The 16,958-nt window shown below is 37.5% G+C and overlaps 1 protein-coding gene across 1 annotated transcript in view; it reads left to right on the forward strand.

Annotated features, from left to right (window-relative positions):
• NPY1R (neuropeptide Y receptor Y1) overlaps window positions 1–15,871 on the forward strand; it is a 32,748-nt gene extending 16,877 nt beyond the window's left edge. Inside the window, exon 4 of the mRNA XM_050338162.1 lies at window positions 15,385–15,871. Within this exon, the coding sequence (XP_050194119.1) occupies window positions 15,385–15,392 (8 nt within the window). The 3' untranslated portion in view covers window positions 15,393–15,871. The remainder of the gene's footprint in view (window positions 1–15,384) is intronic.
• The last annotated feature ends 1,087 nt before the right edge of the window (window positions 15,872–16,958 follow it).

Here is a 16,958-nt window from a genome sequence, read left to right on the forward strand (position 1 = left end):
CTTTTTGCTACATAAACATAATAGTGATGAAGATAAAGAAGCAGAAAGTAACCTGTCCAATGTCGTTAGAAAAGATCTTGGAATGTTTATCTCTGTTAGTCCCTAGCCTTTAATTATTCTGGCTATTGTACTTGTGATAGTTTAATGGAGGCCAATGACCAAAATACCATACATGGGATAATCACCTAGCTGCATTTCTCATAGATCATCTTTATTTTTGTTTCATAACTCACACTGTCATAAGCACAGAGAACTATAGTAAAATAAGCCTTCATGAACTGCAACCACACCTTCAGTTTTTTAATCACTAAAAACCATATATGTCTGTAGAAGCATAAAACCTTTTGACAACTCCAAATGGTATAGCTTGTCTAGAAAGAGGTGCAACAGTATATTCCTAAAGCTCTGTACCTTGCCTGTCTTTGGGACAGTCCCATTTATGCTGCAGATATGTTTCAGATAATTTAGGTAAGAGCTGCTGTATTTGTCTTGTGTCACGTGGGGGATTACGATAACCAGCCTCCAAACTCTGTCAACACACAAAACAGTTGACCCATTTCTATATCTATGCTGTCTTCAAATATGAATAAAACCGCCTTTACATTTCAAATTTGGTAACTTAATGTACCAAGATCCACACAGTTGTCATCACTAGCCATTCATATAATCTTCTTAGGTTTTTACTTGCTGATCCCCTCTGGCAACTTCTTAGAATTGCTATGAATTTATAACTTGTGATGCTGGGAATTTTAAATGTAATATTGGGTTGCATTTGATTGACTCAGTATTAAATATCAAGGCCCTGCTGTGAGGCATACAAAAATCCATAGGGAAAAAATCTTCATTGCAATATGGGATGTGAATTCCTTGTGGCATTGAACATTCATGCTGTTGCTGCATAAGAGCTGGGCCCCATGATGCATCCCATGTTCTTTTGTGTCCTGATTATTTCAGAAATCCTGCTTGGAATTTTGTTACTCCCTTTCAATGACAATTAGTGCATAGCCTTGACGATTCCTGTATTCATGGTTTTGGAAGAAAGCTTGAGTGCCCTCCTCTAGACAAAACTGGGAAGGATGAATCCTGTGAAAAGGATGAGAGATAATTCCCTCTGCTGTAAAGGGAATTAAGAGGCTATTTATTCTCATAGGCTTTTTTTATCTTGCAGAACTTTTTAAACACACATATCTTTAATGAGTGGCCTGGTCATCATATAATTGTATGTGTTCCCAGGGCACTGCTAGTAGCCATGCTGGCAGGATGATATTCTTGGATTAATCATCTCAGCTTGGTTGGAAAGAGTTCAAATTCATCTGAGATAAGATGCTGTGATATTTATACATATTTCCTATGTTGTTGCATTAACACCTCACACATTAGATATCTTAAACTTATCATGACTAATTCCAAGCAACCAATAATACAAGGCATAAACTATATTCTTAATATTGTGAAGACCAAGGAAACCATTGTAGCAAGTACTGGATAATAAAAATGGTTTTCTTACAGCCTAATAACTAAATTTAATTATAACTTTGAAATCTCACCAGCCTGTCTGCTAGTTCTTGAAGTAGTACAGGTGGTGCAATTTAAGAAGTAAGCCTTCAAAACATGGTGGAGGCAACAGGCAACAACTGGAAGCATCAAGATTAGAGCTCTCTCCATACACAGGTGATTTACACTATCTTGATCTGATGGACAGAATAGTTCTCCAAGGGACAGGCTATCCTTTAAAGCAATAGCTCTTTTAGAAAATCTTTTTTTTTTTCCTGAACCTGAAAGAAATAATTTTACATCCAAGTAAGATGAGTAAGGTCAATTTGCCAGGGTAAACACTCAACCCATAAAGTCCCATTATGACAATTCTGCCCAAAATAAGGCAAAAAAAAAATCGAATGTCAGTGAAGGTGGCTATCAGTAAGAAGCTGTTAGAGCACTGAGGATAAAAAGACAAGTAGCTTTGGTAACAGTTACTGATTTACTGCCAATATCCTTTTTGACTATAGGTTAGGGAGAGAAACAACATTTGCAGCTATCTCCCTACAGGCACAGATTGCTAGCAGAAGAAACAGAGCTTGAAAATCCTTTGGTAAAAATCCAGTGTGGTGAATGGATGAGGAAAATGTGTAATAGCTTCATTGGACACTGAAATTAGAGTTGAAATAATAGCATATCTGTTTTTGTTCAGGTTTAGAAAGGAAAAAAAAACATCAAGGAAATGTATGACTTGGACTGTATGTTAATACCAGCTTTGGACTTCATTAAAAATAAAATTATACTGCTCAGATTTATTTAACCTTTGAAAACATTTTTTTCTCTTAATCTTGAAAAAAATTTGATGAAAAATGCTGTCATGAAACAAGAAAATCACATTGTGCTATTAAATGTTCAGAAATAGTTGTTTCAGGATTTTTTCCCAAATAAAGCATAACATTTTGATAAGGCTAAGTAATCAAGCACTAACAGGCATTTAAAATCCTCTCCTCCCCTCAGGAAAAAAAAAAAAAGCATAGTAGTTCACACAATTCACAGAATATTCTGAGTTGGAAGGGACCCACAAGGATCATCAAGCGCAACTCTCAAGTGAATGGCCTATACAGTTGAAAGAAGCCAAGTTTTGTGAATAACATTGTTCCAAATAAATGAAGTTTTTCGTTGTTATGTTACTTTATCAAAATACATTGATAGCACTTCTTGAGTTCTTACCCACTCTCATAACATCCTAGACATTACATGTGACTTCACAATAAATGACAACCCTTTTAGTGTGAATGAAAACCATTTGTCTCCTTTCATAATTTTTTTTCATGAATTATCCTGCATTCCATGTTTGTAGATGCTAAAATACTATTGTATTACTATAGAAATTGGTGGTGAAATATAAAACTTTAAATAACTGGCCATCCTATTAGAATCCAATCTCATCTGAATAATGACATGAGACGATAAAGTCCCTTTACAATAATACTATGCAAAATGGGACAGAGAATTGAAAAAGGATGCAGAATGTCTGTAACTTAACTTTCCAACTTCTCTTCCTAAAGGAAGTGGTAACTCAAGTGAAAAACAGCATAACCAGAGAAAGTGCAAAGAAGAAATAGTAGAGAAGTTTGGGAGTATGGCTTTTAGACCACATTCATCTTAGAAACTGTAATAATGTTTGTTGCTTTAAAAAGTAAGTTTGAAAATCACCTAAGATTAATATAACTTCAGGAAATAATGAAAAAAAAGTCATATATCTTCACTTTTTTAAAGTAAGATGAAAACTAGAGAAATTCATTAATACCTTGCAAATTACAGTTCTCTCTTCAGTAAGTTAACTCATATTTTTGTACATTTTTCCACAGTAACTGACTACACACACAGGTCACACTCTTTTTGTTGGTTTTTTTTCACTAAAACACCAAAGTACAGTATCTACTGTACTTACTCCGTGGTACTAGGTACTAGAATGTTTATTTGATGAAGAATAAGCAGAGAGATGTGTGGGTGATAGCTTTGTTATTGTAGAAAGACTAAGCTTAGAAATATGCTGTAGTCACTATGACAATGAAATTAAACTCGCCATGTGCCATTGTAAGGTTTTTAAAATTCAGTTTTTCTTTTTTCCTCTCTTTTTTTTTTTTTTTGTAGCTTCAGCTGTATAAGCTTTAAGTTACTTTTGTTCATCAGATAATTAACAAGATTTTACTTTGCAGAAATGAAATGCACTTTTCTACTCATGGCTTAGTTTTTCAGGCACATGACTGGATGGCATAACTCATCTACTGAAAGCTGGGACAGTCTGTTGGGGGGCTGTTCATGGGATAGGCTTTCAGCTATTTAATAAAGTATTGAGTTGGATGAAGGCAACTGACAGGATGTAGAAATAAATGTGTGTTCTGTCTTTAAAGCTGAGCCATAGTAATAATGAATTGTTAGTGGGACAACAGTGTCAGTCCTTAGTCAGTAAAACAGAAGTGACTATATGATTTTATGTATCCTCATACATACCTGTGTTGAAGTCTGTGTATACACACACACAGAGACACACACACACAATGTTATAGAAGAGTTTTTCTTGTTTTCTTCTAGTCTATGCATGGGTGCATAACCCTGGAATGTAATGCTGTGCACAGATACTCTCTAATTGATTACATTGCCATTATAAAAACTTCTTAGGAACAATTTTGAACCATAATAATTGTTTTATTAATATCACTTACTATTTTAGGAAACTAAATGCACTGCAAATCTGGGGCTAACTTACTGCATCTCATTTATTTTTAGCCATACCCATTGCTGGAATTTAGATTTGTTAAATAACAGCAAAAAAACTGCAGTACAAGATTCCTAAAAATGCAGCTTCCCAAGCTGTTGTACTTTTCTCTTGGCTCTTTGGGGGCATACAATACTAGAAGAAACCACCTGGAATATCGATTCAAGTCCTCTGCCACAGCAGAGTTGCTCTTTGTTCTACCTGTGAGCCTTTCCTGTTGACATAGGAATGAATTTCTGTAGCTGTTATAAATTGAACAGTTTAGTCAAAAGTACTAGAAGTCATCAAAAGTAGCTAAAAGAGGAGAAAATCCTTTGCATTAACAATAACCTAATTTCTGTCTGTTAGGTGAAAAAGAAAACAAACAGATTAGGCACCATAAACGTAATTCATACCAACAAGAGATACAAATCCTTGATTTTACAACATCAGTAGTTCTTACTGAATTTTTTAAAGGGAGAGAGAGAACCAGATTATGTGTGGGGAATGAAATGTAACAGATTGGATAAAATATGAACTTTTCAGTCCATTCCTGAAATTCTAATGCTGGCAAATGGTGATTTATCTTTGTTCCAAATACAGCTCTTACAACATTTTGTAAGATCAAGCTCTCTAATAAAATATAACATTGCATGTACTAATCACATTGCCAGTGAGCTGCTGGAAGGCATTTATATGCCATAATAATGCAATAACCAGCACTCGAAAAGAACAGGTATAAAGGTATAACCTAATTAAATCCAGGAAAGTACATATTTTTACAGTATTACTTTCTGCTCAGAACTAAATGAGTACTTATACAATCAGAACTGTCAGTTACTAAAACAAATAAATGTAACTGGTCCTTCACCTCCTTTGTTTCCCTGGCTATTGTGTGTGCAATGAATCAGTAAGGACAGTTAATATCTGCATGTCCTCCCTACTTTTTTTTCCCTTTCATCTCCTTTATTTGTGGAACCACAGGTGCTATTTTCCTTTTTTCCCATCAAACTACAGTTTTCATAATACTGACAGATGCCATTAGGTAACAGGGCATTTAACTCAACACAGGCTGAATGTGGTGAAAATGATTTCTTATGAGACTATAGCTCCATTTAGGGGAATAATTGTATTTTCTGTTTATCAGTGTAGAATTCAAATGGCCAATATTTAGACACTCAATTTTTTTAACTGAAGAAAATGATTGATCTGATTATGAACACTGGGAACTTTTCTGAACTAAAACACCCAAAATCAATATTTTGCATTGGTTATGACAGAATTATATGCTGTTTTTTAAAATCTAAGTAAAATAGCCATTGCTTTTCTTTCAACATTACAATTCTTGTTTCTTATTGTGTACTGTAATATTTTAAATAGTTTAATCACAAATCTTGTACTACTGAAACATACACACACATACCCACAAAGCTCTTTGAATTGGATGCAATGACAAGTTCATTGCAGGCTGAGTAACACGAAATCCTTTTGTGATGATGCTTTGGGGGTAAATAGCTCATGAACAATACATGGGAAATAGCAAACATACTTGATCAGGGTTTAAAGAGACGTTAAGATCTTGATTTAACAATGCATGCCTTTTCTATTTTCCCTAATTAGTTTAAATTTAACACAGATTCCATTTGGTTATAGTACTCAAACGGTAAATTCAAAATCTTAAATTTTTAGATTCACAAATGTATTAACTAAAATTCAGATAGGAAAGGGTAGGAAAGCATGCACTCAATAATATAACATGAAAAAGACCTCAACCCCCAGTGCTTCCACAGGGATGTCTTCCTACTTTATGACTTTTCTGAAAGCTTGAATAACTCATAGAAAAGAGCAAAGCTGAATTTATGCAGATAATATAACTGTCTCACCTGCTTCCATTATAAACAAATTGCATTCATTGTAGCGGCCCTCTCCTTGATCACATTTCATATTTGAAATTATTATTATTTTAAATTATTTCCTGTTTGAAATATGGATTTTTCAAGTCAGTCTGGCATGCATCTCACTGAGGTGCCTAATTGCCTTTATATTGGAAGATATTGCTTGAAAAATGTGTGCCTTTTAAACCCAGACTGATTCATGCATAAAGAAACATCTATGCAAGATTATTTTTCAGCATGCAGCACAAGGCACGAAAGCAGTACAAGGTCTGAAGACTGTGGAAATTAACCCTGAGCACCTAAAAATCTCCTGTTAAACCTGTAGGAAAAAGCTTTCTATCACGATTGAAACTAATTGCTAAATATGTCAGAAGAAAGAGTAATGATTTTATGTGCTCAGAGACTGTGTTTTGCCTGATGACCCCAGCTGGAACTGTAACCAACGCAGCTGAAGACACCATCAGACAACAACCCAAGGAAGTCTGAATAGAGACTGTGCAGGAAGTATCACCTTTTGCATGGTCTTGTTCTATGAATGAAAACAAGAGTTTAGGTCCAGAATATTTTTCAAACATTTAGTTCATTTACCTACTTTCACTATTCCTCCTGTTATTGAAAAGCAACCACTTTCCATCCTAGCTAAATGCTACAATAAATGTCAGTACCACATGCTGCCTATTCCCTTTGGAATAGTTGGTTATAACATCACAGCAAAATTAAAAGGTGCAGCACATGCAGCCTTTTCTGCCACACCAATAGGCTAGCATCAGAGAGGCCTGAGGTGCAGCACCCATCAGCCCAAAAGTCAAGTTTAGCACAGGGTAGTTATTCCTCTGAGGCAACTCTTTTCTTATTTCCACGTGTGGAGGGGTCAAAAGGGTCCAAAAGAAAATGAGTCCAAAGCAATATGTGTTACCCTGGGTAAGTCAGTATATCTGAGGAAAGGAGAAGGCAGCCTTGACACAGATGCACAGAGTTCTTGTATTCTCTTGCAAGGAGACTATAGTTGAAATTGCAATCTTGTGTAATACCAAGAAAAATAATTCTCAATGATAACTGCCAGGAGAACTCCAGGTTATCTTAAACTCCAGTGGGACCTAAATATCTTATTAAACTGTATGTGAACACATTGAACTGAAACTTATGTAATCATAAGAAATTCACGATAACTTGTTTAAAAAAAAAGAAAAAAGAAAAAGTTTTTGTTCTCTAAGCGTGTTGCCTTCCCATCAATAAACATTTTTGCACATTTGTTTTCTCATTAGTGTTTCTAGCATCCTAGTGGAAATAAATGTCATAAGATTGTTTTTTCATGCTAAGTTAATATGCTAGTTTTGCAGACGGGGGGATGTTTTCTCAGCAGGGAAATAATTATTCTAAGAACAATGGACTTTTCTTAATGACGTCTAAATCTTCATAAGCTATCCAGGGCTTCAAGCCAAACCATCCACAGCATGACTTTGACTCTCTTTTGTCATTGACTGTGTTGGAAACTACACATTAACAACAATTCTTATTCTACTTACAGGCCTATAATTAGATATATCTAAGTGCTAGCACAGTTAGTGTGTTGAAATAATCCCTTCCAGATACTTGCACAATACTCAGCACCAAGACATGCCAGATCTAACAAATTCTCAAGTGTATGGTATTTTCACAGGTTACAGTGGAACATACCTGGCTTTGCAGACTTTTGGGAAAATAAAAAGCTGCACAGTTTTGTTGAATTTGTGGAGAAAAGCTACATTAGTTTGCCCATCCAATAATTTATTTTTCTCCTAAGAGTTTTGGTATCAGAATGGCTTCACATATAAATTAAATAAATGGGAACAATTTTCTATACTCTTATAAACTGGTTTTAATTTAATTCCCTTGCCCCCATCCAGCTTCAATGAGGTTTTAACCAACTGTAAATGCACTAGTGAGGACATGAGGCTAACCCTACACAGGTTCCATTAAGGGCAGCTTGCTTTTTGATCTTCAGCAGCTTGGCTCAACCCAAATTTAGCCTACATCGGTAGTTCAGACGCAGTTGCTGAAAACTCTACAGTGTAGGATAACCAGCCACAGCACACAAGCCCATACTGCTCAGGCACAGGTTGTTCAGGCTGCGTGTGAGCCCTGGCCCGCTTGCCAGGTAAGACTCACAATCTGTGCACTGGTGGGCATGGCATTTTTTGGGTAGGAGGATTGTGTGGTGCCCCATTACCTGTTGTTCTGGCAGTTGTGAAGCTCGGCATGGATTAAGGCCATGTCATGACTTGCGTCTTTTTCACTCCAGAAGCTGTGCTGGTGCTAAAACACCAGGTGCTAAAACAAGTCAGAAAAATGCTAATCCCTGAAACCTATTGGTGTTTTGATGTGTGGCTACAGCAAATAAGAATTTTCCAAGACTCTGGAATCACTTATGCCTTACTCTGCAGTAACGTATTCAAAGGGAATTCACCTTTTAGAGCCGGTCTTATAAAATTTGTCTAATTTCATGTGGAATAGTTGAGGTGAGTGTATGCAGCCAAAGGACCAGATTTGAGCATAGCGATAGTAATCTGCATTCAGAGAAGAACTTTCTGAGATGCAGTTGTCTGGTTTCCTGCTGTTCCTTAGTGCTAGAATAGAGGTTAAGATACCTCCATCTGTATTTCTTCCAAAGTCTTAGTTCAAGAACTGGAAGGAATTGTTATCTATTTAAACTGATATCTCTGTCATCATGTGGCCCTAGAAATTCCCCTGTATGGTTATGTTATAAAGCACAGTAGAAAACCACAGCATATACAACAGAATAACAAATCACAGCATTATCAATACAAAATATGTAAAAAAAAATGTTTCTGAGGGTTCCAAAGAACCATGTATACACAGTTTGTTGTAATAAGCAACATAATTTACTGTGCAGAAAAGTTAATTTTTCCAATTTTTCTCAAGCTGGGTATCAGTGTAACATTTGGAAGCATTAATTTCTCTGTATTACTTAAAATGATTGATAGGTATTGATAAAGCTTGTGTGGGCTCTTGTTTTTGGTTTGTGTTTGTTTTTTTTTTGTTTTGTTTTGTTTTGTTTGTTTTTAAATACACATGCTTCTTATTTCACAGCAAGGATGCTTCTAGCAAGGCTGATAACATACCCAGGGCGTTGTGGTCATGTAAATGACAAGTGTCAAGCAATACAATGTTTTTTCTCTAAACAAAGCAGAAGTGTTACATATAGAGTAGTTTCTCCAAACATCTCTCTGGGGAAACTCTTCCAGGTTTTAAGATCTTACATCTGAGCAATACTGGATTCTGTCAAAAAGATCTGCTGTGAATTCTAATGTTTCAAATCTTGGACAATATGTCACTCTAGTCTTTACAGCACCTGCAGTGCAGAAGTCATCTTTAGCAATTAAAAAATACCCTTGCGTCTGTCTTCTGGATTCCCCAACCCTAGAAATTTAGCACCATTATTACTTTCTATTCAAAGATATTCAACAGTCTTCAAATCCTGCTTAATTAATAGATATCACTTTAAATGATGCATGTCATCTGAATAATAGAAAATATTCTGGAAAGTTAAGCACCTTAAGTCTGTCTGGGAAGGGGAACATTTCTCTCCATTAATCCTTCAAAATGCTTTTCAAGTTTGATGACTGCCTTGTCGAACTTGCACAAAGATCTCTATGGGATGCCACTGATCATCCAGGGATAATGAGATACACAGTTCATTGCTATTTGTAATGTACTGCTGACTGATTTGTGCACACTACTCTAATAGCCTTATGTGGGCACTGTAGGAAAGAATCTAAAAAATCTGACTTTTGAGGAAGAACAGGTTTTGTCTACCATTACTTTTTCTCAGAAGGAAATGTTGCTGGTGAAAGAGCACACTGATATTTCAGCATGCAACTGTTTGAAATGTGCAATGAATTTCCTTGGATTGTACTTATCTCTTTCCTTTAAAAGAACATTTGCAGGAACAAATGCCATGGTTTGAACTTGGAAACTGAATGAATTTAATGATTAAAGTAATGCAAACATACCTCAGCCTGGAGTGTTATAGAAAAATAGGCACTTTGTGTTCACATTTTATAATACACTGAAAACTTTCAGCTGATGATTATGAAAAAAAAAATTAAATCTTGTGTAGAACATTTGTGTGTAACAAAGTGCCCATTTGTCTTTCTAGCATAGCTTCAGAGTCATGATAATTTCTATTCAAAGACTAAGTGGATCATACTTGTTTTGTGATTTTTTTCCCAGTCTCTGTGGGCAGAATTTTTGTCATAAATATTCCTGCAGCACTGATAGGAAGGTTCACTGATATGGTGAGAAATGGGATTAGAAAAAACACAAATGTTTTCATACAGAGACCTCAAAACTAAGAAACATATATTTTAAGATTTGGCTTCTCTGATTATTGAATAACAGAAAACAGTATTTTCTGCACAAGTTCCAATCTGTCTACTTAAAAAAAATACATTGATTTTAGCTCTGCATTGAATAATAATCATAAAAAAATGTTTCATACAAGTCTGGTATTAATTTTATAGCCCTTAGGAAGAAATAAAATTTTGGAACAGTATTCTCTCCATTTAGGCAATGGAACATAACTTTCTGTGGTAGTTCATGTCATTATTACCATTGAACTCAATGTAGCTTCAAAGTCTTTCACCCAGATACATTTATTGCAAGCAATTAAAACTGATTATTTATGAAATATATGTAAGGGAAAAAAGCATATGCTACCTTCAAGTGTTTCCAAGGCTACAGAAAAGACAAAGGACAGTGGATGACTACATATACTAAATAGTTGCTAAAATATAACAAAAATTTATTTAAAAAGAGTTTTACCTTAGCTGAAGCATATGTTTTTGTTTGCTATGTAAAATATGGTTCCCATCTCAAAATGTCAAATCCTGACATCCAAGGCACTTCACAGTTACTTGTCTTTTCCCAGAATCTCAGGTAGCCTCCTACTAACTTATCTGAATTTTGTTTACTAACGAGAAATAGGATCAGCTAAATAACATGGATCTTGAACACCACCTAAGGCAATAGCCTCCCTCCCAGAGGACCTGGTCTTCATTTTTTTAGAGGCATTTTCACTTAACTGCCATGTTTCTCTTTTTGTTGATAGAAGAAGGTAAAGTGAGGTAGTAAGTCTACTATGATTTTGAGGGGAACACTGGGAGAGGAAATTTCAAGCCTGTCCTTACTCCTGATAGTTTGAGATCCACAGTGGAGTCAAGGCAGACAGAATATGAGAACAGACAGAAGTCCTCTGTAGTCTTCTCCATCGCACTACTGGAGCTGCCAGCAGAAGTTCAGATTTGGGTAACCCAGCACATTTTCATATCATGAAAGGAGGAGGCAGGTCCACTTCAGTGGTTACCTACATATCACTAGTTCAACCCCATTTTGAAAGAAGGATGAAAATCTGAAAAGTCAAGCTAACCAAAGCATTCTGTGAGTGGCTGCTGAACCAACATTTCCTGTTATGTTATCAGATTTGTCTTATGGGTTGTGATATGAGGCTGCATCATATTACAAACTGATATTACAATCAGATAATATAATATAATATTATTGGATGTAATACTTCCCATAAATTTCAGGCTTCACCTGGGAGTGTGAAATATGAGTCTATATTTACCTATGTATAATTTAGCAATCCATTGCGTCCAGTGTCTGTTGCTGACATGAAATATTAGTGTCATCAATTCTCAGAATTCCACATATATAAATTTATGTTTTCAAGGCTTTGTTTGCTTGTTTGTTTCATTAGAAAGCTGATATTCTCTTTCACAGGGTCAAAGATCAGTTCTTTTCTCAAGGGCTTTCTATAAGTCATTCTACTCAGAAATATTTTCTCTGGTATCTAAAATGTCATTCTTTTCTTTTCTTTTTCTCTCTGATTTGACCATTAGTAAGTGACTCCAGGCTGCCTGTGCAATGTACGGTGTTAAAAAAATTATCAAAAGATTTTTCATCTTCAACTACGTGATTCTCTCAGGACACAGCTCCATCAGCAAGGTCTGTTTACAGCCTTGAGTGTTTGAAATTTCACAATGAGAAGCAAAGGACAAGGCTTAAAATCATATATTGTGGCAACTGTACACAAACTATCAGATTATACTATTTCCAGGAATGAGAGGAAGGATAGGCAATGATATGTCAAAATTGTACCAACAATAGTGGATGATTATTTCAAAATTCTTTCAGAATTCATTGGGTTCTACTTCCTCTTGCACTATGGAAAATAAGGATATGAAAACAGGTTAATGGTGAGGCTTAACTTCTGAATATAAGCTGACATAAAAAACAGAATTCCAAGTTTCCTCTGGTGAATATTATAGGAATGAAGATATTACCCCCTTTTCATACTCACAAATGAGGAGCAGAGTTGCACCTTTCTCTAACTTTCCACTTTCCATATTGCTTTAGGTCATTATAAATATATATATATATCTTTGCAAACACATAGCTAAACCAATGCAAAATGGAAATCTTAGGGGACGAGCATCTACAACTATTTCAGATTAGACATTGCATGCAAGCTCACTGTACCTATTTCAAACAGGAAACCAACCTTTTGTGCACCTCCTCCCTTCTCCCACCTTCAACCTCCCTCCTCTCTCCCTATCAAATTTTAATATCAAAGTAAAGCAAAATGCACACATTCGATTTCTTTATAATTTATGCAAAGTCAGGTAAGAAACTTTCTGAACTTAAAGCCTCTGTTACATAAAGTACGTTAGAAGTTAAGGGATTACAATAAGGTTTTGTCAGAGGTCATGAAAAGGATGCGTTTATTCCATTTTCACAGTAGTTTTACAAGAAAAAAATGTAACACAGCAGTAAAACATAATAAAAAATTTATCTTCTTCCTGGATTTGGATAAAGCTAAAATAGCATAACAAAAATGAAATACTTTTATTTGGTAATTCACCATACCTTCTAGTTAAATTAAATTCTGTGCCAGTTAGTGAAGTAAACAAGTAGCATGTTTATCCCAGTGACCTCTGGTCAAAGGATAACTTGTAATTTTTTTAATAGAAGTTATAGCTCACATCTGCATTTTTCTACAATTGTTGCACCTTTATGAATTCATGGAAATTCAAGCTTGCTGAGGTTCACCATGGTTCCTGGGAACAATTCAGCTACATGGCCCTTCTCAGCCCACTTAGGCAGAGGAAAAGGGGCTGAAGTAGCCAGTAAGATGTTACATATCTCAGTAACTTTCACAAACTCACTCGTATTAACTTTCCACATTAGTCCAGTGACACCATACATCTTAACTTTGCCCCTTTGCTATACCTAACAGTCTTCTGGAAAATTGTCTGACTTTCATCCATTCATGCTATGAGATCATCTTACTTTCCCTACTGCATCTGAAAGATGAGTTATGAAAAAAACCCACAAAACCAACTATGAAAACCACTGCTCTTAGAGGAAAACTCCACTGCCAAAAAATTCCTGCACAAACAAAACAAAACAAAGCAAAACAAAACAAAACAAAAAGCAAAACAAAACAAACAACAACAAAACACAAAAACCATCAAAAAACCCCAAACAAACAAACAAAAAACCACAAAAAACCCCCCCACACACACACACAAAAAAGAAAGTAAAGTTTTGCGAGAAACAAACTGCTAACTGACAATTCCCAAAATACTCCTGAGAAGACAAAGAAACTCTAAACCTACAGCAGTCAGAAAAAGTTAGTACCTGGGGCAAAGTGAAATGCAAATGTGAAGTGCAGTTGTGATTGCATGAGTTAAAGGAGAGTTACAAATTGCCTTGCCATTTGCTAAGGAATGAGTGTTCTCCTTGGAGAGAGGATAGGTACAGGCCATTTTCCAGTATTCTGATATTAATGGCAATCTCTGGTACATGTACTGAGAATGGGAAACATCTGTTGGTTCTTTTAACTTCTAATGCTGAAAGAAAGAGATAAATCTAGGCTGGAATAAGAAAAATGAATTTCAGGACACAGTTCATTCAAGCCAGCAAAGGGCTTGGAAGTCTGATCCAGAAATTTACCAAACTTTCCATTAGAATGAGATGCCCAGTTCCCTGAAACCTACCTGCTTACAGGGAGCATCTCCAAGCACAGGGGACACACAGAGCCCAATCAACTGGTTGATCCCCCTTGTTGCTCAGAATGAGCATCAAATACCCCCAAAGTGGGGGATGCTGACCAGCATCCTGCTTACACGCTGGTCACACTGCCCACCCAGAGACTCTAACACCAATAGTGTGGTGGCCCACCAGGAGAAAGCCATAGCTTTTCAATACCCCTTAAAGCAAAGCAGTTCCTCAACCTGCCCTGGGGACATGGGGTAGTGAGGGGCCATTCCTGTTTGCTGCCTTGCAGGGCAGTAAGATGCTCCAGGTGACAAAGAGCTCCCTGGGTTGTGACACACATCATGACTACAGTCTTGCTGAATGGACTCTGACAAGGATAGAGAGCCAGGCCAGCAGGAGCCTGAGCCCTGCCTACAGGGCAGCCACACTGCCAGCCTTCATAACAAGTGGGCTAACGCTGTCCCAAAGTGAGAAGAAACAAGTCTGAATGTTCCTCAGCGCTGGACAGAAGGCAGAATTGACCTGCAGGCGTCCACATGGTTTGTCTTCCAGGCCTGTGAACTCCAACTACCATATATCACAATGATTATACGTAAAACAAAACAATACAAACCCACACAAAGCTACAGGCACACCACATTCACAAGCACGTAAACAAAAAAGTGAATTCCAGAAGAGAAAGAACACCCCAGATAGCCAGAGACATAGCTCCAAACCTCCCAGGTAGGCCAGAGTTCTCATCATGCTCTCTCAAGAGACCACAGCTGGGGTAATTCCCAATTACAGGCTTGTCATACTGGACATAGGACCAGCTGGCAGAAAGCTGACAGGTGAAGGGTGCCTACCTCCACAGGGGGAACAAGGAGTTGGGGTGAACTTCCCCTCAAGTCAGAGGAGAGGGACTCTCACCTTCCTTGCAGAGTCATCGCTCCTCACACAGCCAAAGGAGAAATGTGGCAAATGGCCCCTATCCTGCAGACCTCAGCCCTGTTTACAGGGAGGTCATCCAGCTCGGAGGAGGAAAGGGGATCAATAAGCCCCCTCCATGCTCATATGGGACTGAAGCTGAAACCCTCTGCCCAGAGCACCCCTCCTCTTCTGCCCTTCTCCACTTTTCATTATCTGCACTTCTTCCTCACTCTTTTCCCTCAGTCTTCTCAATCATTCTTCCTTTTTCTTGCATCTCCACAGCCTGCTAAAAGACACAGGCATCAGTTAGAGATGGAGACATACAGACTTTCAGTGTCCCTTCCTGCTACCTGGATCAATGGATGGACTCGTGGAGCAGCAGCATGAGTGCGTTCCAGCATGCCAGAGCAAAGGCAGCTCAGGAAAGCCTTGCTCTGCCCTGCCCAGGCACAGATATCCCAGCTGCCTGCTACTCACAGAAGGCAGAGCCCTCCTCTGCAGTTTCTTGCTCCTTCATGGATGCCCGGGCAGCACACCCAAACCTGTGCCCACCACCACGGGGGAGCAGCTGCTGTCACAGGGCCACCTGTCTGGGAGGTGGCATCAGGCAGGGTTTGTGATCTCTCATCTTTAACTGCCTCCCGGCACAAGGGGGGCTTTGCAACCTGCCCTTCTCAGGCCTTCCCTCCCAGAAACAGCCACTCCCAGCTGCCTGCCCCACCTCCCTGCCAGAGGACACCTCACTCTGAACTACAGGTGAGCAGCGACAGGAGGAAGAAGCACCTCTGAAGATCTTCGCTCCCAGGGTGTTTCAGTATGGAATTTTTTTCACACATCCAAGCACTGTGGTTTGGTTGGGTTTTTTCATGGTTCTATCAAGATACATTATTTAGTTATCATATGCATTGTATGTCTTATTCCAATAAACTTTCTTGTTTAAAAAAAGGTTTAAAATTTAAAAATCCATATCCTGAAGACTTGCTTACGTGATGTATTGTCTCAGTCATTCTTTGTGTGGGTGCCATTCCATTTTCTTCTTATAATCTGTTCCAAACATGCATTCATAACTCTCCATTGACTTCTATGGCAGCTTTCCATGTAAAGCAAAAGTAATTCCTAAAGCAAAGAGGTTTTTTAATATTTCCTGCTAAAACAGTTATTCTTTGCTTCTACTTCAGCACATTGTTACACAAGATTGTTTCCTCACTTACCATCATGTGGATAGACTTTGTAGCCCTTTCTTATCTCAGCTTTTCCCACCTAATCTCTAACTCATTCTCAGTTGTGCCTTTCTCTGCTTCCCTTGTAGTGAGTCAGTTTGCAGTCCCTGTGGAATCCCTGAGGATGAAATGAAACTTTTGAAGGCCCTTTTAGTCTTTATTTTAAAAATACTTCAAATTTTCCACTACATTCTTTACTCTCCTTGCCACAGTAGCCAGTCTGTTACAGCATGTTAGCTTATTAATTTATTTTTTTCAAGAGCTAATTTACTGTTTCCCAGATCAGACTTCCTTCTTGCATCCTGCTAATGTATATGTAATCTCAGGTAGCTCAACATTTTTCCACAAAGTTTCAAGCTAGTTTACCTCAGTATTTCCCTCTTAAAGTCTCTTGCTGTTTACTCTTGTCCTTTTCCACCTAAACATCCCTTTTATCACTTCTGAAGTAGTTCCACGCATCTAGCCAAAACTCTTCATTGCCCATATGAAGGTAAACCTCTTTTTGCTTCTGAAACCCTCAAAATGCCGCATCTGGGATATGTCAGCAGTTCCCAACAAAACTTTCTGTTGTCCCCTCAACAAACTTTGGCGTTGCCCAGACTTTATCACCTTCCTCATGAATTAACTCAGGTTTTA

Source organism: Myiozetetes cayanensis, unplaced genomic scaffold (assembly GCF_022539395.1).
Source record: "Myiozetetes cayanensis isolate MyiCay16 unplaced genomic scaffold, myiCay2020 scf7, whole genome shotgun sequence".
Classification (NCBI taxonomy): Eukaryota; Metazoa; Chordata; class Aves; order Passeriformes; family Tyrannidae; genus Myiozetetes; species Myiozetetes cayanensis.